This window comes from Limanda limanda, chromosome 8 (genome assembly GCF_963576545.1).
Source record: "Limanda limanda chromosome 8, fLimLim1.1, whole genome shotgun sequence".
In the NCBI taxonomy this organism is placed as follows: Eukaryota; Metazoa; Chordata; class Actinopteri; order Pleuronectiformes; family Pleuronectidae; genus Limanda; species Limanda limanda.
The window spans coordinates 26173321-26198510 of record NC_083643.1 but is presented as its reverse complement, the minus strand read 5'-3'; the positions used below and the strand labels follow the sequence as shown (position 1 = coordinate 26198510).

General features: G+C 40.5%; 2 protein-coding genes across 2 annotated transcripts; both read left to right on the top strand.

The window, feature by feature from the left end:
* Positions 1-2935: 2935 nt before the first annotated feature.
* On the top strand, positions 2936-6890 carry bet1l (Bet1 golgi vesicular membrane trafficking protein-like). Its single transcript, XM_061076225.1, has 4 exons — positions 2936-2977; positions 4653-4738; positions 4988-5044; positions 5377-6890. Exons 1-4 carry the CDS (start codon positions 2959-2961, stop codon positions 5542-5544), a joined length of 330 nt encoding a protein of 109 aa, XP_060932208.1. The 5' UTR covers positions 2936-2958; the 3' UTR covers positions 5545-6890.
* Positions 6891-7980: 1090 nt separating this feature from the next.
* Positions 7981-22615, top strand: deaf1 (DEAF1 transcription factor). The gene is made up of 14 exons (XM_061076650.1): positions 7981-8238; positions 9527-9615; positions 9946-10072; positions 10229-10378; positions 11272-11411; positions 11526-11591; positions 11685-11723; positions 12674-12718; positions 13218-13341; positions 13790-13933; positions 16225-16496; positions 19474-19572; positions 19698-19787; positions 22030-22615. Exons 1-14 carry the CDS (start codon positions 8049-8051, stop codon positions 22129-22131), a joined length of 1677 nt encoding a protein of 558 aa, XP_060932633.1. The 5' UTR covers positions 7981-8048; the 3' UTR covers positions 22132-22615.
* The last annotated feature ends 2575 nt before the right edge of the window (positions 22616-25190 follow it).

The window sequence follows — 25190 nt, the reverse complement described above, 5'->3', positions numbered from 1 at the left end:
TTCCTGAAATATGAGATATGTCTGACAGAGCTTTTATTGAACTGATTCGAAAAAATTGATCTGAATTCTTTCAGAAATGCTTGACATGGAACAAGAATATTTGAAGTGTCAATAACTCACTCTTCCATTAATCCATTTCTCACCAATTTGAGCTCAGGAACTAACACCTGCACTGAGCACTGTACTTAATAGCAGCAGTGGGTGTTAACACTGAAATAACAGTAAGAATTAATTTTAATAAAAGAACATATAGATCATAAAGAATGATTCATATCCGAAAGAGAACATTTAACGAACTCAATATTTCCTACATTTAAATATCTTATTTCATATGTGTTACATGTTCTCACCAAATCACTGTCAGTAACCAGTTATGAGTGACTCTAAATACACAAGGCAACTGTGAAGCTGACCAATACATCTGATCCAGCCTCCTTCTAACCACACTGCTCTGCTCTTCAACCCTACCTAAAGTAACATATGCATTTCAACCGTTTTGATTTGAATACACACAGTATCTTTGAGTGTGGTGTGTGAACTTAAAGCCTTTGTTCCTCACATGGTGTGACCTCTGTGCCTTCAACTGTAATCTGTGTCAATCAGTCAGCCGAGCCGTAATCTGAGCGAGGGAGAAGCAGCCTGTTTAAGGCTGAAGGAGAGAAAGAGAAGAGCTGCTGAGCAGAAGTCCTGATGGTCTTACTGGTTGAAAAAAGATTGCTGTACAAAACTAAAGCTTAATGAGGGATTCCACCCAAACGTCCAAACACACACACATATTCAGTTCAGCTATACAGAGACATGAGTGCTGCAAATCTTCATATTACAGAAACTGCCACAAGGTGACAAGGATTTTTCTTGATGAACTCTGCTTTGCTCCATTACTGATCAAGTAATGTAACAAAAAAAGTCTGCTACACAGAGGAAACATATTCAGGATTTTTCCACAGAAAAGTTATTCAAGGTTAGTCACTTGTAATAAAACATTCATGTCACCACAGAGAAGAATAAAATGCTTCACTTACAGAAACTTCCCCCATCGCCTCCTGTTAGCAGCAGCAGGTATTAGCACCAGTCCGATTACTCTGAGCCGCGTCACACACGCTCCAGAAACAGCCCATAACCCAGCCCCAGTCTGCACCAAGACCTGCTCCAAGACCGCAATTTACTCCCAAAAGCAACCTGTTGTCCAGAAATTCAGCTTGACCTTCAGCAAGCTCACAGTCACAAGCAGTGCTCCATCGGAGAAAAAAACAGGAGCTGGCTAAATGATTATCTGAGGAAAGCCTCGCTTAATCTAATTAGACAATCTGTGGCTTCAGTGAGCACCAGAGTGACTGCTCCTGCAGCTCCTTCTGCTGAGAGGGACACACCAGAGCGGCACACACAAGGTCTGCACACACCAGGTCTACACACACCAGTCTCACACACACCAGTTCTGCACACACCAGTTCTGCACATACCAGTTCTGCACACACAAAGTCTACACACACCAGTTCTGCACGCACCAGTTCTGCACACACCAGGTCTACACATACCAGTTCTGCACACACGAGCTCTGCATACACCAGGTTTACACACACCAGTTCTTAACACGCTTCCCTGCCCCCATGCACCTTCTGAGCAGCAGTGATGCGTGCTGACATCAGGTGGCACACACAAACACACACACACACACACACACACGCACACACATAGGTGGATTACAGCACATACAGAAACAGGAGGATTAACTGAAGACTCACACAAGGTGATATCACTGTTTCACGTTTGCATGATAGTGTTTTCACACTGACTGACCTTTGACCCCACAAACTAATGGAGACTAAACCAACCGTTGTGTAACGACTAATTGGACAGATCAGACAGGGACTGATTGGCCACGTCCACACAATCAGTGGCCATTATTCACCATTTAACAGAGCTCTGAAATCTGAAGTCTCAATGACCATTTAAAGCTCTTCACAATGCAGCTCTTATTTAACCATTCACATAGTGCTTGTTCTAAACACAGCGCTTTTCTGACATACACACACTAAGATGCTGACTGGAAGAGCCAGTGATCAAACCACTGACCTTGTGATTGGTGGACGACTCACTCTACCTCCTGCCAGTAGGAGGTACTGTACAGAGATCAGACCTGACAGTAAAAACAAAAAAGACACTCTTGTACTTATAAAATTGTTTTCACCTCATGAAGATCATTGAAGGCTATAACAGAAACGTGCTTGATAAATGTATCCTGAGTGAGATGTTTCAGTCAGTACTAGGTAAACTGAAATGGGATTAACTCATTAGTCTGTACAGTTTGTGTATGCTGCCACCCAGTGATCACAGGCAGCCAGCAAACTGTATAATATAATATATTATACAGTAATATAAATATATTATATTATTTATTATATCATATCTAATATATATATATAATATAGGATATATGATATATGATATATGATATATTATAATAATAATTAATAAAATATATACGATAGACGATGTTAGATGCTAATGTGTTTTACACAGAGCTTTTAGTCCTTGGATCATGATGTTTCATGCTCTGGATCCCTCATCAGACTGCACAATGCAGATTCTTACAATTTTTTCCAAAGCTTTTTGAACAAGTAAACATTAAGTGAATAGCGCCTGAATAAGAATAAGAATAAGAATAAAAATAAGAATAAGAATAAGAATAAGAATAAGAATAAGAATAAGAATAAGAATAAGAATAAGAATAATAGAATAGTTAATAAGAATAGATTTTTAGTTCAAACAAAGTGAAAGAGTTTTACAGCCAGGTCTTGTTTGTTAAAGACCAATCACATAAAATTGAAATTCCTGTTACAATCATTGGAATCAGACACGCGTTCCAAAGGTGAAGTAAAGTTTTGATTTGATCCGCATTGAAGCAGGAAGTGACGTGCGTGTACGTAAACCCGGCTGATCGTGACGTCACTCTCCAACATGGCGGACTGGAACAGAGGTATGTCTGTGGACACGTATTCACTTGTATGTTTTCAGCTGTAACATGTCAGCAGCAGCGCAGCAGGTCCGAGCGGAGGTGGCAGCGGTGTGACGGAAGGCTTCAGCCCAATGACAGGCGGTCAGTCCACCGTCTGACTCTGAAGCCTTCTCCTCAGCTAGCAGGCTAACTAGCTGGGTACTTCCAGGTTTGCTGTGCTAACGTCGAACAGCTCTGGAGCTTCACCAGCATGAATGCAGAGGTTTAGCTACAACGTTGAATCTGTGAAGAATAAGTAGAGTAGTTTGTGCTGGTGACTGGTCGAGTGTTTTCTGTAAAATACTAAAAGGAAACTCTGTTGAGACTTGAGGAGAAGTTGACAGATGTAGGGTTGCCAGGTCTGCGTGACACTGCAACAAAACAAGTCCGAAAGACCTGCCCAATACCAGAGAACATTCCGCTGCAATACAGCATTGTTATCATTGCCAATAGTGCTGTCATATCTGCAATAACCTCATGATAAGCTGCCAGCACTAGGGCTGGGCAATATGGGAAAAATCTTATCACGATAGTTTTCTTCATATCAGTTGTTATCGATATATATCGCGATATAAATCAAATCAGCGCCACTGAACTGAGGCGCATTACTCTGCGCAGGTAAACAACAGATTCTGTTCCTCTGCTGTTTTCTAATCACTCAAACTTAGAACTGATCTGTATGTTAACCTGCTGAGCTCATTTTTATGTTGCTGGATAAACGGGTGTCGATTATTCTGCAACAAAGAAGTTAACACACTGCACTGCGTCATAGGAGAAAGTTCTCTTCTGTGTGTTGTGTGTGTGTCTGCTCTTCTCTGTTAGTTTTCACCCACAAACTGATTATCACATTTATTTCGTCTCTCTGTAACAGGTTGAAACATGTGCCTCATAAACTCTGAAGCAAATCAAACAAACACAAAGTAAACATCAGTCCTGTACCTGTCCCAATAACTTGTGATGTGTAACAGTGTGAAGTGAGCGCACGTCAGAGGAGGAGTGAGGAGGAGACAGACTGTGTGCGTCAACCCAACCAGACGTGGCTGTAACTCTATTGCAGCCACATGATTTGTTCGGCGCGACGCTATTCTCATTATCATTGGATGTTCGTGTTGTCTGTCAAAACATGGATGGAATGAGTTCTATCAACATTATATTGGCATGTCTTATATTTCTATTTTGAGGAAAAGTTATATTGGGGGATAATTATCTTTATCGCCTTATCGCCCAGCCTTAGCCAGCGCTATAAGCAGTTCACCCTGATCAGGTGACTGAGGCCGGAAAATGACCTTGATATAATTCAAAAAACGTATATTAGCATATCCAATCTAGCGCTATCAATATGGTGACCAACTCACTAATGTACAAACAGCTGTTGATTTATTCATTCTTTTTTCTTCTGATAGCTTAAGAAGACGTACGCTTACTTTTAACTATCTGTTTCACATTTGTAAATGAAAAGAATGAGCCCAGCCGCAGAAGCTAACATTACATTACATTAGATTTCATTTAGCTGACGCTTTTATCCAAAGTGACTTAACAAGGAATGAACACATAAAACAAATGATGGAGGAACCAGGTTATCTCGGCTCTACTAAACAAGTGGCTACATAAAGTTGGCTCTCAAGTTACTCTTTTCTGTGTGTGCGTTTGTTTCCAGGTCATGGCGCTGTTGACGACATGCTCGATGAGGAGAACAAGCGAATGGCTGAGAACCTGGTCAGCAAGGTCTCCAGACTAAAATCTGTAAGCCACATTTAGCTTCTTAATGATGTGATAAATGTCTGCACAGTATCTCAGAACACATACACATATACAGCTATAAAAGTATAGCTGTATATTCTGCAGTCCAGGGACATGTTCTCTTCTCTGTCTCGTAGTTTGATCCTGATATAATGTCAATATTTATATAATGTGTAATCATTTATTTTCAAAAAACCTTGAGTATAACACTAACCATTTAACTTGATCGTCCATCCTGTGTGTGTCTGACAGCTGGCGTATGACATCGACAGGGAAGCTGATGATCAGAACGAGTACTTGGACAACATGGTGAGTGTTGGTTTCGTTCTCATTTACATGGCAAACAATTACTGATTGGTCACTTTTCAACTTAAAATACTCAGTTTTCTAGTTGCAGCTTCTCAGATTAAAAAATTAGCTGCTTTTCTCTTTTTCTTGTCTTCCATTCATGTTGGTTTTACTGAATAATTACTGAATTACTGACTTGTTCTAAAATGGGGGAATAAATATCAGCTTTAGTATGTGATTTTGTCAAATATACTTCTGCTTCTCTATTCAGTCCCTTCACTTTCTGGAAACTAGTACATTACAGCTGCTTTCCTCTACAGTTAGTCATTCCTTTCTGCTTCTATTCCTCTCAGGACTCAAACTTCCTGAGTGCAACGGGCCTGCTGAGTGGCAGCGTGAAGCGTTTCTCCACCATGGTCCGATCCAGCAGAGACAATCGTCGCATCCTCTGCTACGTTTCTGTGGGACTGGTCCTGGTCTTCTTCCTGCTCTACTACCTGATCTCCAGGATCCAGCGCTGACGTGATGACCAGATCAGGAGCTGATGGGGAAGTGACACTTTGGACCCTGACGTCCCATCTGATGGTTTAAATTATCTCTGTGGTATTCCTGCACAGGAAAACACTTTTATTCAACACCAAAGGGAGAAACAAACTTGAGAAAGACAGGAAACATGAAGTTGAGTTGTTGATGTGAAAAACTGGGGGGTAGGAAGCTGTCGCACTCGTGGTCATATCGGCGATGCTGGAGTCGCTGAAGAAACAAAAAGGACACGTCTGGTATTCAGGGATTTCTGCTTTGCACTGCCCCCGGCCTGTATTGTTGCAAGCCAGGAAATCTGGGCAAAGAGAGGGTGGAGCCTGAATGTAGGCGGAAAAGATATCCGTCCCAGCTGAGCAGATTGTGATAGGCTCATGAACCAGTCAGTTCACTCAACCCAGATATATACTAATACAGAGAGGCTGTCTCAGTTCCAGACTTCATAGCAATTGAAAGCAGTGCTTGAATTTCAGCTAGTCTGTTCACTACTGTAAAATTGAGCTAAATTTTATATTACAAACTTAAAATGTGCTGTGTTGTCAAATGCAAAGGAATTGAAAACTCACAGCTCAAAAGTAACCATAATGTGAATTTTGGTGGTGACACAGCCAAAGAAAGTTCAAGAAACAGACTTCTTTTTCTTTGCAAAGTTTCTTTGAAAGTCTTTTTCAGAGGTACATCAGTACATAAACGGTAAAGGTCTTTATGTATGTTTTGTAGCAGCAAAAGTGTGTATGTATATATATATATAATTTATAGTATGCACTGTCTGCTGATTTAAATGTTGTGTGGAACTGGGACAAAGCAGGTGATTATTTGACAGTATATAGTGTTGACACATGGGTACAGTTGATTGACAGGAAATAGGGCTAAAGTTGGTTTAATACAAAATTCAAACACTAGTGTGTTTCAGTTTCAATTCATCTTTATGAGCAGTTGGAGTTCAGTGTGCATGTCGCTCAGCTCGTTTCCTTCTAATCATTAATATTATGTCTTGATACCGGTCCTTTTCATAGTTTCCAGACATTTTGTTTTCTGTCTTTTGTTCCTCATCAGTTGGTGAAAGAAACTGGGGCAAATTTATTCTTTTTAACATTCCCATTCCTGATGCTGATCTGCTGTAGCTGTGGATCTTGTCCGGGATAATGACCTCTTTTTTTCAGAGATTCATAATGGTTCTGGTCATTATTACCTTTTTCAAAAAATTAAAACAGTCCTTCATAAAATATATATTTTATATGTCATGGAAATATTTATGATGACTGTTAGAGAAGACAAGTTTTATTTTTATGTCTAAATGAAAACAAATCAAAATTCAATAAAAAAAACCTCTTTAAGACAATATAAGTGTGATTCCAGCTGAAAAGTGTATTTCTGTAATATACTGTACATATCACTCAGTTATTGTTGTAGTTGTACAGTGAGCAGGAAATTAAGAGGCCCGTCCACTAACCAGAATGTCAATGGTTCGATCCCTGACACTTTCAGCAAGGTACTGAACCCCAAATTGCCCAAAGGCTGTGCCGGCAGTGTATGAATGGTGTGATACAAAAGGTCCTGTGTATAGAAGAGCTGTGAATGGTTGAATGCAACTTGTACTTTTAAAAGAGCTAGTAAGACTGGAGAAGTGCTATATAAACCTTACACTGTTTACATGAGACACATCCCTGCATCAGGATTCCCTACGAAAGGTCCATATTTCAATCTTGCTGTCATTGTCATTTTCAGTCACTATACTTCATTTCATAACCAAAAGATTTTAATGATGTTGTTCTGATGGGGAAAATATAGAATTGTTAGTTATATTTTTATTTTGTTGCATGTTTTCCTTTAAAGTCTTTGTGTAGTCCAGTTGGAAATAGTAGAAATACACTTCTATCTCCTATATACCGTGACTATGTTGTAGTTGTAGAATCCCCCCCAGGCCATGTCTGCAAAACCATTATATTCCACTTTTATTGCACAGCTCTTCACAAACCTGACTCAGCAGCTGCTAAAACAAACGTTTCATGTGAATTCAGACTTAATGAATGAAACATGAGACGTGATCTGATTTGCAAACTTAATAGCAAGTAAATTTAGATAATTCAAAGATCTGGGTTCAATATACGAGCTCATGCAGTTTGTGTAAATGTAGATTTCCTGATCTCTGTTGTGGTCTCTTCTCCGCGCGTGTGTGAATGCGTGTGCGCTTATCGCCGCTATGTGTCGCTTCGGGTTTTTCCGGAAGTCTTCGGGTGCATCGCTTTCCTCGACTTGATAAAAACCACTCGGGCTGTCTTCCGCTTTCCGCTTTAGCTCTCCCCATTCTGGGACGTTTTACGTGAATGTCGGTGTGAATACAACGGTTCTCATCCATTCTCGTCACCGGCTCCGGGGCCTGCGAGTACTCCTCGGGTTCGGATCGGACTCGGCTGCGCTCGGACCTCGTCTCGGCTGCCGCTGCTGCTCGGGTCTCATTCGGCTCTTGTCGTAGAGCTGGAGAATGGACGAAGCGGACTCGGCCACGAAGGCGCTCGGGCTGGATGAACCGCCCATCGACGAGCCGCGGCTGGGCTCGGATACCGAGTCGGAGGCCGAAGTCGCCACGATGGCTGTGATGGCGGAACCGGGAAACATCGACATGGAAGCCGAGTCTCTGCCGAACCCGGACGAGGCTGACGCGGCGTTCGCAGGTAAAGGCGGGTGTGTGCTCGGAGCTAGCAGCAGGCCGCCGAGCGGGGTGGCGCTAAAACATACACACGTTCACTCCGTTTGTAAACAAAGGAGAACACACACTGCTCAGTATCTTAGTGACTATTCAGATAGGGACTTTCACATGACTGCTACACACGTCTGCTACAGAGAGTTTAACAACTCCCTTCAATCATTCCACAGTTAAAACACGTGTATAGTAGTTTGATCTCCTAACGCGCGCATCCACTTTATCAATGTATCAAGCGGTCCCGAATCCTGCAAAGATATTCAATACAATAAAAAATAAGATCAGTTCCAACTTATAGAGTTAGTTTACACTATCACAACACAGTTTAATGGTGGACAATGTGAACCGTGTTTAAAGTCCATATTTTAGTTACATGTAAATCCGTTTTATTAGAGGTATTGTAAATCAGCCGAATTTAACATCAGATCGTAGCAAGGATGAAATGTCATGCGATTCATAATCTTTAGTACTTGAAATGTATATCTGTCCATTCTTCTGTATCAATATGTCAGATATTGAACATAGTTTGGTGAGGGTATAATTAAAATAATTATAAAGTCTCCCAGTACTTCCCCGGCACCAGTGGAAGGGCCACACTGCTCTGTAGAACAACAATGATATTAATAAACGCATCATCACAACAATTTCCACTGCTTTCAATAACGATCATGGACATGCAATATTTACATCATTACAAAATAATGTGAAATTTTGCATCACATTCATTAAATACACTGGCGGATCTAGGATTTTCCTAAATCAGGGCCCATAAGGGGGCCACCTCTTACACAGATCCCTGCACAATTCCTAATTCAGTGAGGTGCACAGTCGTAGCTTCCCACATTATGCCCTTTAAAAAAAGCTTAGAAATTAAAAAAAAATGATCTACTATGAGCATTGTAAGCAAGTGACTGTTTTATTACAAAATAGACTACTGACCGGACTTGGGCACTTCAGGGTCCAGGCACTGCCCGCTGCCTCCCTGGATCCACCTCTGCTCAAATATGTGGGATAATATTGAAAATGCAGCTTAAAATTCACCCTGATATCTGATGTCTAGGGCAAATAGGCATTTTGGCAGATATAGGTTTTAGAAACTGTTCTCAGATTGTGGTGATTCTGTCATTATAGCACACCCAGTGTGTTTTTTATAATAACATTTTATTCTTACATTACAAGTGTACTGCATTAGCTATTGTGCAGTAGAAGTGGAGTGCATGTGATGATTCAAATATTTGAAATCTCGTGTTGTTGATCAGAGATGACGGTGAGGGACGTTCAGGCTGCAGAGGACAACGTTTACACCACGACCGTCGCCACGTCAGGAAGCCTCCCTGAACACGTGCTGGTAGATACACACACACAGATGATAACGTTAATGCATAATGTAAAATGGTAATGCAAGCATTTGCTGGTTTTCTTATGTTAATGAACTGTCTTCGTGTTTTGGACTGTTGTGTCCAAAACACACACATCTTGTCAGACTAGAGAAGACATTTAAACATGTTAATTGGGCTTTGGGAGATTGTGGATGCATCTTTTTCTCTCTTGGAAATAGTTAGAAATAGTTAGTAACTCTGAGCTCTAAATTAAAAAGCACATGCTGACATCTGCTGGTGAAACTAATGTGTTACAAATAATCTACTTAGACATCTGAGTTTGTGTGTATGTGTTACAGAGTGGGAGGACGACCCTCCAGTTGGGTGAGGGTCTCAGTACCCAGAAGGCCACACTGATAGTGGTTCACACTGATGGCAGCATCGTGGAGGCTAGTGGCCTCAAGTCTGCCACCGCCATTGCACCAGGTGTGTGTGTGTGTTTGTGAAGGCCCTGTCGTGTCTATGTTCAACCAGGTTTGGTAAAAAAATAAATACATAAAATAACCTGAACTTGAACGACAGCAACCTCCATCTCTCCTCTGATCGCTGTCTACTTGTTTCGTCCTTGTGTGCACCCCTCAGGTCCACAGACCACGCCCTCTCCACTGACTCCTCCCCATGACAAAGACTCTGGTTCCAAGTACAACTGGGACCCATCAGTCTACAACAATGAGCTGCCGGTCCGCTGCAGGAACTCCAGTGGTGTCCTCTACAAGAACAGACTGGGATCAGGTGACACATATCTACTCAGCAATGTTTCATGCAGCGGCATTTCCAGTTAAACCAAACTTTCCTCAGTTAAACTGATTGAATTTCTGTTTAAGTCACCACTGATACGTTTCCCTCCAGATGAACCGGGTCCTGAATAGTTTCCAGGTTTAGCTTCATCTCAGACTTAACCAGTGTTACACTCTACCACTCTCTTGATTTCTCTAAATTCATCTTTTGTGCCATTTTACTGTTCATGTCAGATTTATCTCATTGTGACAGACAGTAGTTTTTTCCAACTATTGTGGCAATATGTTTGTTTACAATTGCCGTGCAGTCAAAGTCAACGACCATTTTGTGTCACGTTTAATATATTTGAACCAAGATCCTTGTAATGAGAGTGTAAGAGAAGTGCACAATCAAATTAAATTTTGTTGCATCAAGGTCATGAATGTGATTTAGAATGCTATCAGTATTTAAACTGAGGTAAAAAAAAAGAAAACTGTGATAAATATGGAACAAACCAGTCAGAAGTATCCACATACTTTACAGTCGTTACAAAATTAAGTCCTGCGTTCAAAATGTTGCTGAGGTAAACATTCATCAATATTATCCACAAAATGTCCTTTAGTATCAAAAGTCAAAGTTATCATGCCAAAATACATGAATGATTTAGCCAGTTCCTGTGCAGCATGAGTGAATAAACCAGTTAAACCCTGACTGTTGGATAGAGAGCAGCTGTCTGTGCGTACTGATGATTCAGCCAGAAGAGCTTCATGTCCATCCAAGCTCCAACTGACAGTCACCTTACAATGTCTTCTAGAGCAGGAGGCCGTTTTTTCTGATATAGTTCACTTCTACTTTTTGGGTAATTCATCCTGTTTCTACCCACACTGACTGTGTAGTGTTATGTTTAGGGGGTAAAGGTCACTGCATCAAATTCAACCAGCAGTGGTTCACTCCCACTGAGTTTGAAGGTCTGGCAGGAAGAGCGAGCAGCAAAGACTGGAAGAGGAGCATCAGATACGCTGGCCGCCCTCTGCTCTGCCTCATACAGGTACCACTGCACTAATACCTCTGTGGGAATACACCGAGAACATACAGAGACTGTTTGCAGCTGATTCTGAACAGGAAGTTGGCATTATGTTGAAGTGGGTGTGTATGTTTTTAGGAGCGCATCCTGAACCCCCACGCTGCCTCCTGCACCTGTGCAGCCTGTTGTGATGACCCGACAGCGGTGAGTGACTGTAGATCAGATGTTAATGATGTACAATTGTTTTTCAGTCAATTCCAGTTAAACTTCAAAAATGTACTTGCTCTTCGTTCCCAGATCGGGACGTATTCCACTCAGGTTTCTTTTTACAGACAGGTAACACTTGTTTGAATTCCTCTCAAGTTGATGGCCACATTTTAATAGATTGATCACAGATTGGCAGAAGACAATTTTTGTTTGTTACAATCAGACAGTTACTTCTATTCCCTATTCAAATCATTATTTTGTTACAAAGTAATACATGTGTAATTGAAGCTAGATAAAGGCTACATCTATTTATAGGTGAAGTCTTTTTCTGTTTTCCAAACACTTTCTTTTTCTTCTTTTAGACTAGAGGCCAAAATAATGTATTTCTCTACAAATTGACATTAATTAAAAAAACAAACAGTCTTACAACCAATATTAAAATTTAAAAAAAAAGAAGACTGGGCAGGTTTGACGGTCATATATTTGGTATCAGTCAAAACTGGCAACACCAACCTTGCAACCCATGAAGAATTCTGGTACAGTTAATATCTGGGCCAAGACTTGGTCTTGCAATTGCTGTACACCGTCTACAGTCTGACTTGTTTCTTTTATCACTTTTATCACTAAACTCAAACGCAATAATTTTGGAAGGTGTTTTCACTTCCAGGAGACATGTTTGCTAATCAACAGTTATCTACATTTGCGATAAGTTAAGAAGCCAATAGCCGACACATTTTGGTCAAATTACTCTGCATCTTTTGCTTTCTACAAACACTGTCTACCTGCAGGCAGCCAAAGCCTGCTGAAAGGTGATTGGTCAAACTAAAAACAGAAACCAGAAGGCTTCAGGCCCCAAAATCTTGTCCTTCACCTACAGGTTCTGCAAAGAGTCTGTTTATAGAAATTAGGCAATGCAGTCTCTGTGTCACTGTAAATTGAATCTCTTAGTGTTGAACAGGCTGAAGAAAAATGAAATGACTAAACTTGGACGAATGCTGTAATCTGGTTCAGATGAATCAGTTCATCAGAGCTCGGATTGGTTTTGTCTCTCTCTAAATGTCTGTCTCTCTCTGTCACAGTGTCCAAAGGATGGAGAGTCTCTGGCTACAGAAAGCCTTGCTATGGTAAAGCTGGTTTTCCTGTCACTACAACCTCATCCTCTCCTCCTGCTTTTAACTTGTGCTCTTTCCTGGATACATTATGTTGCACATAGCCAAATCATCTGCATCGCTCCCTGGTGGCTAATAGCAGTAGAGATCATTAACCCATACTCTTCCATGTCATCCATCTTTATATACAGTCACTTTATAGGACAGTCACAGTGTGTATCTGTACTGTACAGATTGTCTTTACTACAGTCTCCGTTAACAAAGAGAATAGCAACAGTCGTGCTCTCTTTTTTTAATTTAAAGATAAATTACAGTGACAAGCCTGGTGTGCTGTAGCTGAGGAGGGCGAGTGGGTCGGCCATTAGGCTCTGGATTAGTTGATCTCCGACTTCTTCTGTCTGGGAGCGAAAGCGTCACATCAAGACAATTGACAAGTCGTATCAAAGTCCAACTCGTTGTTTTTCATCTCATTGTCAGTTAATTTTGTCTGTCTCCCTGTTTCCCGAATGCTCAGAGTGGACCAGTCCGCCTCTTCGTCCCTTACAAGAGACGGAAAAAGGATTTGGATCTTCCTCCCACCCCCCCAAAAAAGGAGCTTCCTTCCACCAAAAGCATCACGCTGACCCCTGGGACCACATGTAAGTCAGGTTACCTCTCCATGTGTCTGCAGGAGGGGCGCTGTCTCTGTGTCTCACATTAGAAGAAGACAAAGGCTTAAACAGTTTGTAGTTCAGGATTAGCAGGTTCACATCTGTAATCTTCTTTAAATAGTTTCAGTGTAACGGGAGTAATATTAATCGTATTCATGTTGTACATTTCGACCGTTAATCCCTTAAAATTAACCTTAAAACTCTAGTCACAAACATTCACTATCACCATGTAAATCACCCCAGAACTATTATAATTCATGAAATATGAACAAATATATTGACACGTCTGCAGTTTGTCGTACTCTAAGCTGAAATCTGAAAAAGACATGAACAGTTATTTAAAGTTATCGGAAGTCCTGGACTTGTAATCAAATCTGTGAGTTAAACTTTTAAACCTTCCATTGTTGTGTCTCACATGTCTGTCCTCCACTCACAGTCACCATGTCCCCGACTGGAACGTTCACCACCCCCGGCACCTTGACCTTTGACCGCAGTCCAACTGCTGACGCTACCGCCGTCGCTGCTGCCACCATCATCTCTGAGGGTTCGGCACAGAGCGAGGTGTTTGCCACCACAACAGGTACCATAAACAAAAACATTTTATTTCTTCCAAATTCAAACATGAAAATACAATTAATTTAAATGTTTGAAACAATCACTGCTCAGAATGTTTTTGCCATCACTAGGGCTCTTCTGATTGGTTGAAAAAGTCCTACATTTTAGTCTGACTGCTCTGCAACACACACACACACACACACACACACACACACACAAGCACAAGCAGACACAAGCAGACACACACAGCTGTGGTCCTAGCGTTAGGACTGTCTGTCCTTCACCTCAAGGTTAATGAAGTTCTCTGGTCCTCTGTGTGTGTGTTACACATGAACAGTGGGTCTTAAAACTAAACCAAGCGATAAATCTGTCAGGTTTTTAATGTCAGCTTAAATCAGACATAGAATTAAAACTCGTGCTCACAAAGTTTGGACAGATGAGCTGCTTAGACTCAAGACAGAAACACTTAGCATGTTGGAGTTTATCAAATTGCAGCATTAATAAGGACTCATATCAAGGGAGGAAATAACCTTATATATTTGTGAAGAATATAACGTGAAGAGAAACTGGAAACGTCATCTGCTAAAACTTCATATGTAACTGAAGTTTATACTTCTTCAATATATAATCACAATGAATACTTTTAGTTCCATTAGTTAGTTAATTTTTACAAACATCAGCAGTGAGGGAACCAAACCAAGACAAAAAAAAATCCAACTCTACTTTAACAAAACACATCAATAAAACATCTACCTGCTTATTCCAAAAATCTGTAGAACTCATTTCATGTGAACCGTTAATCTTATTGGCTCCACACTTTTTAAACATCACTCTGCACCATTAAAGGGACTCTTACCTTTGTTGCATTTGAGAATTACAGCACATTCGAATCATCCCGCCTTCCTCCAATGCCCCACCCCCTCGTTCCCATCCGCGGTGTTTTTTCTTTTGTTTTTCCCCCTGGGAGCGGCTGTTTCAGTACGCCGTGGACCACTTTGGTCTGCCATCGTCAGTCGCTACGGTCGCTACTCGCTACTGTCTGCCGTGGAATCAAAACAAACCCTATAGTTGAGGACGCGCCTTGATGACGCGGGCCCGAATGCGCCACAAGAAGCGACGGGCTTCCTGTCTGTTTCCATGCAGCAAACAGACAGGTCTGTCGGCCAATAAGGTCCTTCGGTCCGAAGAATTTTATTGGTTGAAGTTTTCACTAAATATTACGAGAGTGAAATAATTGTTTGCTTTAACTCCTGGTGGGTCTGTCTTGCATTTTAGAGTGTCATTACCTTATTAATACCAATTTAACCTTATCCACAAAAAGTGTAAAAATGCAACAAAGGTAAGAGTCCCTTTAATGGGTTTTTTTTAAAAGCTCTGCACACAACGTCCATCAAGAAAACAAGTGGCAGTATATTGTAAAACTTTTTGAGGAGGACTCACTAAAACCAATTAATAATTCTGAAGTGTATATATAATGATAATCTGTTTATAAATGTATAACTCTATTTAAATTATGTTTATTTTCCTTGTAAAAGACCCGATAACGTGCTTTACCATTCTATCTTTGATTCTGGCGACGCTCAGAGACATGCACACACACGTTTCCCTGGGACATGTCAAACCCCAATGTGAGATGGATGTCCAGTTATTTTTGGACTACTCCCAGTGGAGCTCTGAACTGCCAGTGACTCCACCAGCGCAGGAATAATTTCACACATATTAAATCGTGTATTTAGGTCAGGACTGGATTCATGGTGGAGGCACACTCACACAGATGCACTGGCCTGGATCTGCTCAGACCACCTGCTCGTGCTTGGTTCTTCATTGTCTCTACATTTGATAAGTGAGGTGCATGACTAATGTCAACATCACAGCAGGCGTCACCTTCTGAAAAAAGAAAACAGTGCATGTCAGATTTCTCTCTAGGCGATCTAATACTTGTTTTCTTTCGACACATTTGACAGATTTTGCAGCTTAACTCAATCACCTTACTCCTGCATACACACAACATTTAGTGAAGATGTACAGTTTTAATGTGAAAAGCCACAAATGCAAAGATAATTCGATTTTAAGAATCAATATTGGATCATTTAAAAAAAACTCTGGATCAATCTAAAAAATCAATTTTACTCATCAAGCTCTTCTCTCTCCTCATCTTTCTCTTGCATCCTTCCCTTTGTCTTAAGTATTTGGGAAAAGATGAAAAGAAAAGTGAAGGAAGCATTAAGAACAGAGATGTACCGCGTGTATCACAGCCTCATTTCCTGTCATCTCGCTACTGTAGGTAAAATATTATTAGTCTCTCTTTATTCTCAGTGCTGACCGCTTTGCCAGCGTTGTCCGTGACCCCTCAGTCCGTTCAGGCCAAGATGTCAGTGGCAGCGGCAGTGTCTCCATCGGCAGGGCTGCTGAGTGGGCTGGAGGTCGGGCCAGCAGAGAGCGAGAGCCAGAAGAGCACCTGGCTGTACCTGGAGGAGATGGCCGACACGCTGCTGAGCAACGTGCAGCAGCTGAAGGCTCTGATCGAACAGGCCAAGATCTCTGTAGTGGACACGACAGGGTTCAAAGGTCAGGGAGGCAGGAAGGAGGTGAGACACAAACACACACACAAGAAGGTGTAACCACACAACATATGCCAAAATCATACACGACAATATTATTATAACAATAATATAAACAGGCTTTATTTGTATAGAACTTTTCATATGAGAATGTTCTCTTCAAGAAATATTGTTTTAATTATAATAATAATTAGCAAGAATAATTGATGTTACATAAGTTGGAAAATAGAAAAGACAGACATATAATTAAGTAAATAAATGCATAGCAATAGAAAATAGAATATTCACAGAATAGTCTTATTTTAATAAATGAATAATAGTATTTAAAAAAACAATAATTTTAACAAAATAAGGTTGAAAAAATATCAAAATAGCATAATATTCAAGTGAAACACATCATTTAAAAATAAATGCAGCACTGGAAAACCAATCCAACAGAATTACAAAATGTACAAATAGTTTTAATTTAAAAATTTTGGCTCCCCACAATTCAATTAACAATGTTGACCGTGATATTGACATTATGTGCTTCGCACATACACCGCGTTCCACATTATTATGCAGATTACACTTTGCTCAGATTTTCCTAAATAGTATTGCACAGCCAGTCAGTATATTTTTCAAGACATCAACTGTTAGAGTATAATTCAAATTTTATTGAACAAACCTCCCAATGATAACAGTATTTTTTTCAAAAATAAAAAACTCAAAATGCAGTGTTCCAAATTATTATGCAGAGTCTCTGAGTTTCAAGATATTTTATAGGTTGTAAAGAACTAAAAATTGTCATTTGTTGAATTTGCAGCATTAAGAGGTCATATTTACTGAAATGAAAAAAAGGTTTTAATCAAAAACATCTTAACAGGTCAAGTTACATGTCAACATAGGACCCCTTCTTTGATATCACCTTCACAATTCTTGCATCCATTGAACTTGTGAGTTTCTGCTTTAATGTCTTTGCAGGATGCCATAATAGCCTCCCAGAGCACCTGCTTGGATGTGAACTGCCTTCCACCCACATAGATATTTTGCTTGATGATGCTCCAAAGGTTCTCAATAGGGTTTAGGTCAGGGGAAGATGGGGGCCACACCATGAGTTTCTCTCCTTTTATGCCCATAGCAGCCAATGCCCCAGAGGTATTCTTTGCAGCATGAGATGGTGCATTGTCATGCATGAATATGATTTTGCTTTGGAAGGCACGGTTCTTCTTTTTGTACCACGGAAGAAAGTGGTCAGTCAGAAACTCTACGTACTTTGCCGAGGTCATTTTCACACCGTCAGGGACCCTGAAGGGGCCGACCGGCTCTCTCCCCATGATTCCGGCCCAAAACATGACTCCGCCACCTCCTTGTTGACGTCTCAGCCTTGTTGGGACATGGTGGCCATTCACCAACCATCCTCTACTCCATCCATCAGGACCATCAAGGGTGGCACGGCACTCATCCGTAAACAAAACAGTTTGGAACTTAGTCTTTATGTAGTCCTGAGCCCACTGCAACCTTTTTTGCTTGTGAGCTTGGTTTAGAGGAACGATTAACAGGTTTAAGGACACTTGCAAACCTCTTGAGCATCCTTCATCTTGAAGTTTGCAAGACTCCAGAGGCACCAGCGGCTTCAAACACCTGTTTGCTGCTATTCAATGGCATTTTAGTGGCTGCCCTCCTAACCCTACGCATTTGTTTGGCAGAAATCTTCCTTATTTTGCCTTTGTCTGAACGAACCAGCTTGTGCTGTGAATCAGTGACAAATTTCTTCACCGTCCGGAGATCACGCGCAATTCTTTTGGAAATATCCAATGTTGTGATACCTTGACCAAGGAATTGCACTATTTGCTGCTTTTCAGCAGCAGAGAGATCCTTTTTCTTCCCTATTTTGCCTGAAACATGTAGCTTGCTTAATAATGTGGAACATCCTTCTTAAGTAGTTTTCCTTTGATTGGGCTCACCTGGCAAACTAATTATCACAGGTGTCTGAGATTGATTTCAATCATCCAAATAGCCCTGAGACACAATACCATCCATGAGTCTAATTCAAAAACTAAAAAATGAATGTTTTTGACCCTTATATCCAATTTGCATAATAATGTGGAACGCGGTGTAAAAAACTTTAAACTTAAACCAACAGCCATCCACCAGGGGGCTTCAACCAATGTAAGAGTCACAATTAAGGGCAAAGCATCAAAACAGTAATTGAAAGACCGGAGCAAATAGCGAATGGTTATTCTCCAGAAATAAGTTGTTCTGATTCAGGATAAGTGTTAAAAAATGAACAAATCATGCAAAGAAAATGCACGAGACTTGTGTCTGCACCACAAGGCAACACAAGGGACTAGTTCAGCCCCCTGACAACAGACCACCAGCAACTCCAGTAAGAGGAATGTAATAACATCACCTCTTCTTTGATCTGTTCAGAATGTTTATTAACCAATACTTATGATGAACTTACAAATTAACAGGATACATGGGGAAAGGGAATTAAAGCTGAGGGCTGGAATGAAACTTTAACAAACAAAACTTAACAAGAAAATCTATTTATTTATTTTTCAAATTTGTGTGCTCTTTTTTTTTTTTCCCTTCGTTTCCTAACTAGGTGGTTGGTACCTCTGTGATAATTGATGTATCGGTATTGTTTTTTGTGATTTCTGTGTTTTGGTGTTGTTCTCAGTGAATCCCTGTACTCTCTAGCATCATCTCAGACGTTTTAGCTGAGATCGTGTTTGAGCCACGATTTATTAGCTGATTTGTTGCACGAGAATGATTTCTCGTGTAGTCTTTGGATAGATGATAAGTGAATTCCTTTTACACCACTTCACTGATCAGTACAAATGAAGGTGCCTAACAAAAGCAGCAGAGTGGTCCAATGAAAACTTAAATATTAATGTATGTATTTACAAATGTTTTACAATCTTCTGTATAAAGCGGTGGAGATGAGCTATTACTTAGTTGTTGACCGTATGTGTTTGTTTGTGTGTGTGTTTGTGTGTGTGTGTGTGTGTGTGTTCAGTGTGGTTTCAGCCAGTCGTTTCAGAACCAGATTACCTTTCAGCAGCCGGACGACTCTGATGCCAAGAGGAGCTCTGACATTACTGAGATCATCATCAATGTACGACACACACACGCAAAATTCTTGAACAAAGCTCAGATACACAAATTGAAATAAATAGTTCATATTTTTCTGAGATGTTAACTTTCTGTGCTTGTCTGTGTTTTGCTGCGTTACCTCTGTAGCAGATGTGTGTGAACTGTGGTCGAATGGCAATGAGTGAGTGTACGGGCTGCCACAAAGTCAACTACTGCTCCACCTTCTGTCAGAGGAAGGTAAGACCCCCCTGAGGACAGTCTTCCTTTATATGTCAAATATACGTATATATTTTTACCAAGAAATCCTTGTTAAAAAACAAATCTTATTGGAGTGTGAACCAAGATAAACAGCAATTACAATACGTGAGAGGCATCATATACATACATACTACAGTAGATACAACAGAAAGTCCGAAATAAAAGTGTCTTTCTAAAATCATGAATCATATGTAAGCTGATTATTAGCTATTAGCAGCAGTTAGCTGTTAGGAGCCAGCTCTGTTTTACATTTGTTTTTACATGTTTCTGACTTTAAAGATTAGCACCACATTGTAGGTTCATGTGCAAATAACTAGAGTAAGTAGTTATATATGTTTAATATTTACGATAATCAGCTCCACAGAAACCTGATATAGCAAGAGAGAGGGAGAGAGCTGACTGGATGCATCACCAACTGGATATTGTGTATTTGTACTGCTGTGTCTAAAAACAACAATACATTTCCAACTCACCTCCAGCTCGCGCTGTAAAATGTAAACGCCTCCTCAGCCATGACTACATACATAGCTTTTTCCCCCCGTTGCAAAACAGAACACCAGCGTAGATCTTTCTCCATGTTTGTTTTTCTTCTTAAATTGAGTTTAATGATCCACACTGAGTTCAGAAGGTGGCGTTAATGTGCCTATAAGTTGTTTGCCAACCGCTGTCTTTGAGATGTCAATTCTCTGGAAACACCACTGTGAAATTGTTTCCTACAAACGGTGTGTGTGGGTGTCTGACATTCTGGCCAAATTGTCCAGTTTGTGTGTTCTAGAGATTATAAGATTATACATTGGTTAAATATGTCATGTCTGCGGACTCCCACACTTAGAAAATCGGTCAAGAGTTGAAAATATTCTGCGTTGATGCAGCCCTTAGTGTAATTTTGTATTCTACATTCTTGCCAGGGGCTCTCAGTCAGATTAGTTTAGTCCAGCGTATGGCGTCATAGTATATAACACACAGCTGAGCCTCGTTAAGTCGTTTACAAGCAGCTAGCACTCCATTAGCAGGCTGGCTCGTTCACATCTTGTTACAGGTCAATGGCTCAAGCAGCTAGCAGCAAGTTGAACTTTGGCAAATATGCAAATGATTATAATGCGGTGTGATGGGACAAAATGTTTTGGATCCTGAGGTTAATGACCCCTCAAGGTCACCAGAGGTCCTAGGGATATAAATTGCCTCCACGTCTGAAATAATAGCTTTGGGTGTGTAGGGTACATGCTGATGATGCTTTAGTCATAAAATGTGTTTGTTTACCTATCTGCCTCACGATTATTAATACAAACTGCACATATTATGCAGTCCTGCGAACACACCAAGAATGTTGAAAAGCCTCTGTGGGGGTTTTAGTTGCTCAGGATTCTTGTCATGCACTTTATGAGGAGCTGTAAGAGCGATGATAGTCTGATATATGACAAACTTAACTGTCGGTTCTGAGTCAGAGGATGTGTCTGAAATCACCAACTCACTCCCAAACCCCTACTCACTGCAGAGGGACTTCTATGTAGAGCCGGTGGAAAATCCCATAAGACATTTTAAAATGTTTATCTCATGCTTTAAGGTTAAAAGACATATTGAATGCCCATGTTTTAATATAGAAACAAACTTGTTTGCTACAGTTTGGGCTGTGCTGCTCTACTCTTATTACATATTTTACCACCACAGCTCACAGATTTGTCTCGTGCCTGTCATTAAAAAACAAACTACGCCAAATATGAAAGACGGATGCTAAAACAGACTCTTTATCGATAATCCAGATATTTCTGATAAGAACAAGGGAGTAGAATCGCCAGAGAGACATTGCTCAGCTAGTGACCATGGCTTGTACACTCTCTTACACGATGCACTATGGGATACAATGAGTCCAATATAAAGGGTATCAAAAAGTCACTACAAATTCCAAATTCTCTTTAAAGTGAGTGATTTCGGACACAGCACTGTGTTTGCTGCTTTGTAAAAGGTTCTGAGGACATGTATTTATGTATGTGTTCCTCTCTTTATCACTAACTTAATTTGTAAAACATAATTTGTCTCACCATGTTGGCTTGATAACCTCCTCTGTTGTTCTCTTCCTTAATTTGAGTTGAGATAGGAGTACAGTGAAAATGTGGCAATCAGTAATGTCACTCTATCAGGGCGACAGAATTAAGATATGCATGAACAGAAACTGTACGTCTGTGAAGAGAATCACACTTCAGGTTGATTTTACCCTCTGCAGGACTGGAGGGATCATCAGCACAGCTGCTGTCAGTCAGCAGGGGGCATGAGCATCCAGGAGGAGGATCCAATCACAGCCATCGACATGGACAAAGTGAAATGATGACGTTGCAGGCGGCCCTCGCCATCACCAGCTGCTGCAGACAGGAAGTCATCATGTGGGCTAAGAGGGGGGATTTTTTTAACTTGATATTCTCTCAGTGGAGCTTTTATTGTGAAAAGTGTCTCCACAGATCAGTATGAGAAGAAGGTCTGTGATCTTCTGACAGTTGAACTGTTTGTACATAAACTGTTAAGACTTTTATTTTCTAGACAGAAATAAGGATATTTCATTCACTTCAATACGGTCAACAGTTCAGATCAGGTGGACGTCAGCAGAGCTGCAGCTCTGGTCGTCAAACTTCTACTTATGGGAACCAATCTGTCTGAATGCACCTAACTGTACGTGAACATAATTTGGACTTCATATTTATAAGGTGTACAGATTTCATATTTTATTTTTGTATTCGTTTTGTTCCCTCAGTGGCTGTTTTCTGTTTGTTTAAACATTATTTTGAATCTCCAGAGACTTCCTGGATAAATAAAGGTCAAACACATCAATAAAATAGAAAATTATATTGAATTCAAACCCCACCGCTTCTTGGTCTGCTCTTTCTTCTCTTCAAAACATATCCCAAACTCATTTTCTCATTTTCTCATTTGGAAGTTTAAGTTTTGTTCTGTTTTCTGTAGTGTTTTCCCACCAATTTCCTGAAAGCTAATTTTAGTTTGTTTAAATTGTCTCCAGTTTCCAAGATATGAAATGATCATCTTCCAGAACTTTAGGTCTCTGTAGTTCTCTATGTTTACAAGTGAATTATGCCAAGAAAGACACACATAGCTTCAGAGTTGCAAGCATTTCATTTGCATATAAAATGCATATAACTGCAGTTAAGTACAACAACATTAAGATATGCCTCCTCTGTCAGAGCAGTCGGAGGGTGACCTCTGACTGGTGCAGTTATAACAGCCAATCACGTTGAGTTCCGCCCAGCAAAGTTGATGATTGACAAATTTGGGGGAGGATACTGCTGTTCGTAGAAAAGGCGTTTCTATTTTATTATGCCTCTACACCGGACACAGCTGATTCATCAGCAAAGCCCTGAGGGGATTTCATTACATGTCACACATGCATTCACTTAGACTCAAGGATGAACTGATTAGAATTCAGTGGGTCAAAGGTCAAGTGCGCTGTGACCTCATAAATGTTTTGCATCATGAACGAGGAGCCTTGAGGACGTTTGGCTGGATTCACAGGATGAACTGATTAGATTATGGTCAAAGTCACTGAGACCTTAGAACCTAACTCAAAAATGATAATAAAATACATGTGATACATTTAGCTAAATTACTTCAAAGTGGTGAAAGGGGACAGATAGAGACACATGGTTGGTTGGTGAAGGTTTCACATTGTATGTTCAGTTTTATCATTATAATGCAGCATTGTGGTTCATGGAGCACTAGGAATTATTTACAATTTGACTTAGCATTACCTTTGCAAGAGAGGTAATGTTAACCAACCCTGTGTTTGTTCATTGGTTTGTTTGCTTTTAAGGATTACCACCAAACTAGGTGGATGAGGGTCAGGACTGAACACATCAAGTTCTGGTGTGGATCCGGATCAGGGGACAGATCCAGGAATGTGTTCTTTCTTGCTATTCTGAAATAGATTTCAACATTTTTGAAATTTTTCAGAGAATAATTCATGGACCTTAATGAAAAAAATATCACATATATTTGCAGCAGAGACTCTCAATGTCTTTCCCAGCCAAGGACCCGCCTCATGTATGACCCCAATGGAACAATTATATACAGTATATATATATATATAAGTATATTATCTTAAGTTCATCAAATCCAAATAAGAATCCTGGCATCCTGACAAAAATTTTAAAAATAAATATATAAATGATCTATAAAGAGTAATAAATAAAAACATTTTGTCCGATGCACTTTCACTTGTCTTTAATCTTACCAAGTGTTTTCTGGTTCACTCTTCTCCTTTGTTCTTTCATTCCGTCTATCAACAGCATTCATGAAAGCCTTCTGTGTTCATTCATCTGCTCAGTTGTTTCATTTCTTTATGAAAAGCATTTTTCAGGATGTATTTTATTTTTCATCCAACTCGATTCTCATAGAGGGAAACTCATCATCATTCCTCCTGCAGGATTCCCACCAGACACATTTGTGTTTCCTGTCTCACTTTGAGTTTTTTTTATATTGACACAGTTTTCAGTGTTAAGCCTCTGAGGAAAGCTTTATTCCCCCAACCTGCTGACAGTCAGCACTCAGGTGGTCTCTTAGAGCCGCCCCTGATGAGTCACCTCAGACCTGATGACATTTGATTCTGTTGTGTCTCAGTCCCAGCAGCGCTCAGATGTCTGCTGCTGCTCGCTGACAGTGAAGAGGCCACTCCCTCTCTCTCAGGAACAGAAATCTTCTACATTAACAGCTCAGATCACCTGAACTTTAACAAAGGAAGCTGTTGGGTCTACAGACAGAGCACAACAAGCTTCCACCAGTGCAAGCCGGCGAGGAGCCGACTGGGAAACGCCAGATGCATCATGAGCATGTTGTGGTCAAGCTGTCCTCCAAGCTCTCAACTGTTCACCCTGACCAGATCTGTTGAGAAGTTTTAAAGCCTCACGTCTTTTTGCCATCTGGACCTTCAGTGGAGGTCCAGATGACAAAGTGAAGGGGCCTCGGCCTCCTCTGTCTGCAATATACTTAGCAGCTGTGATGTAGCTGTGGGAAGAAGTGTTGGGGCTGTGCACTGTGACATGTTCACTGTTTTCATAGGTGAAAAAAAACACGACACTGACCTTTCAGTCACAGAAGACACTGAGCATAGGCTTCAGCAATGTTCAGTATGTTTACAGGTGTGTGAGCGAACGTGCACAATAACATCCCAAACGCTCGCTACTCTCTGACTGTCATTGAATGTTGCTTTCTGAGTTTGTCTTTCAGATTTCACATCTAACCAAGATGGTTGCTTTTATAAAGCAATACACATTAAGCCTTGGAGGAGGCACCAATTAAAAAATTCCTACTATTCAGTAAACGTCACAGATTATATCAAAGACTGTAGATGAAAGGCTGCAGGAAAGACAATGATATGTCGCC

What these genes read in the sequence shown, in the direction of transcription:
- deaf1 (XM_061076650.1), top strand. Translation starts at nt 8,049, where the DNA reads ATGGACGAAGCGGACTCGGCCACGAAGGCGCTCGGGCTGGATGAACCG. An exon ending in CAAGAACAGACTGGGATCAG is followed by an intron (nt 10,379 to 11,271) that starts GTGACACATATC and finishes TGTTATGTTTAG; the next exon opens with GGGGTAAAGGTCACTGCATC. An exon ending in GCTGACCCCTGGGACCACAT is followed by an intron (nt 13,342 to 13,789) that starts GTAAGTCAGGTT and finishes CTCCACTCACAG; the next exon opens with TCACCATGTCCCCGACTGGA.
- bet1l (XM_061076225.1), top strand. An exon ending in AGGTCTCCAGACTAAAATCT is followed by an intron (nt 4,739 to 4,987) that starts GTAAGCCACATT and finishes TGTGTCTGACAG; the next exon opens with CTGGCGTATGACATCGACAG. An exon ending in ACGAGTACTTGGACAACATG is followed by an intron (nt 5,045 to 5,376) that starts GTGAGTGTTGGT and finishes TATTCCTCTCAG; the next exon opens with GACTCAAACTTCCTGAGTGC.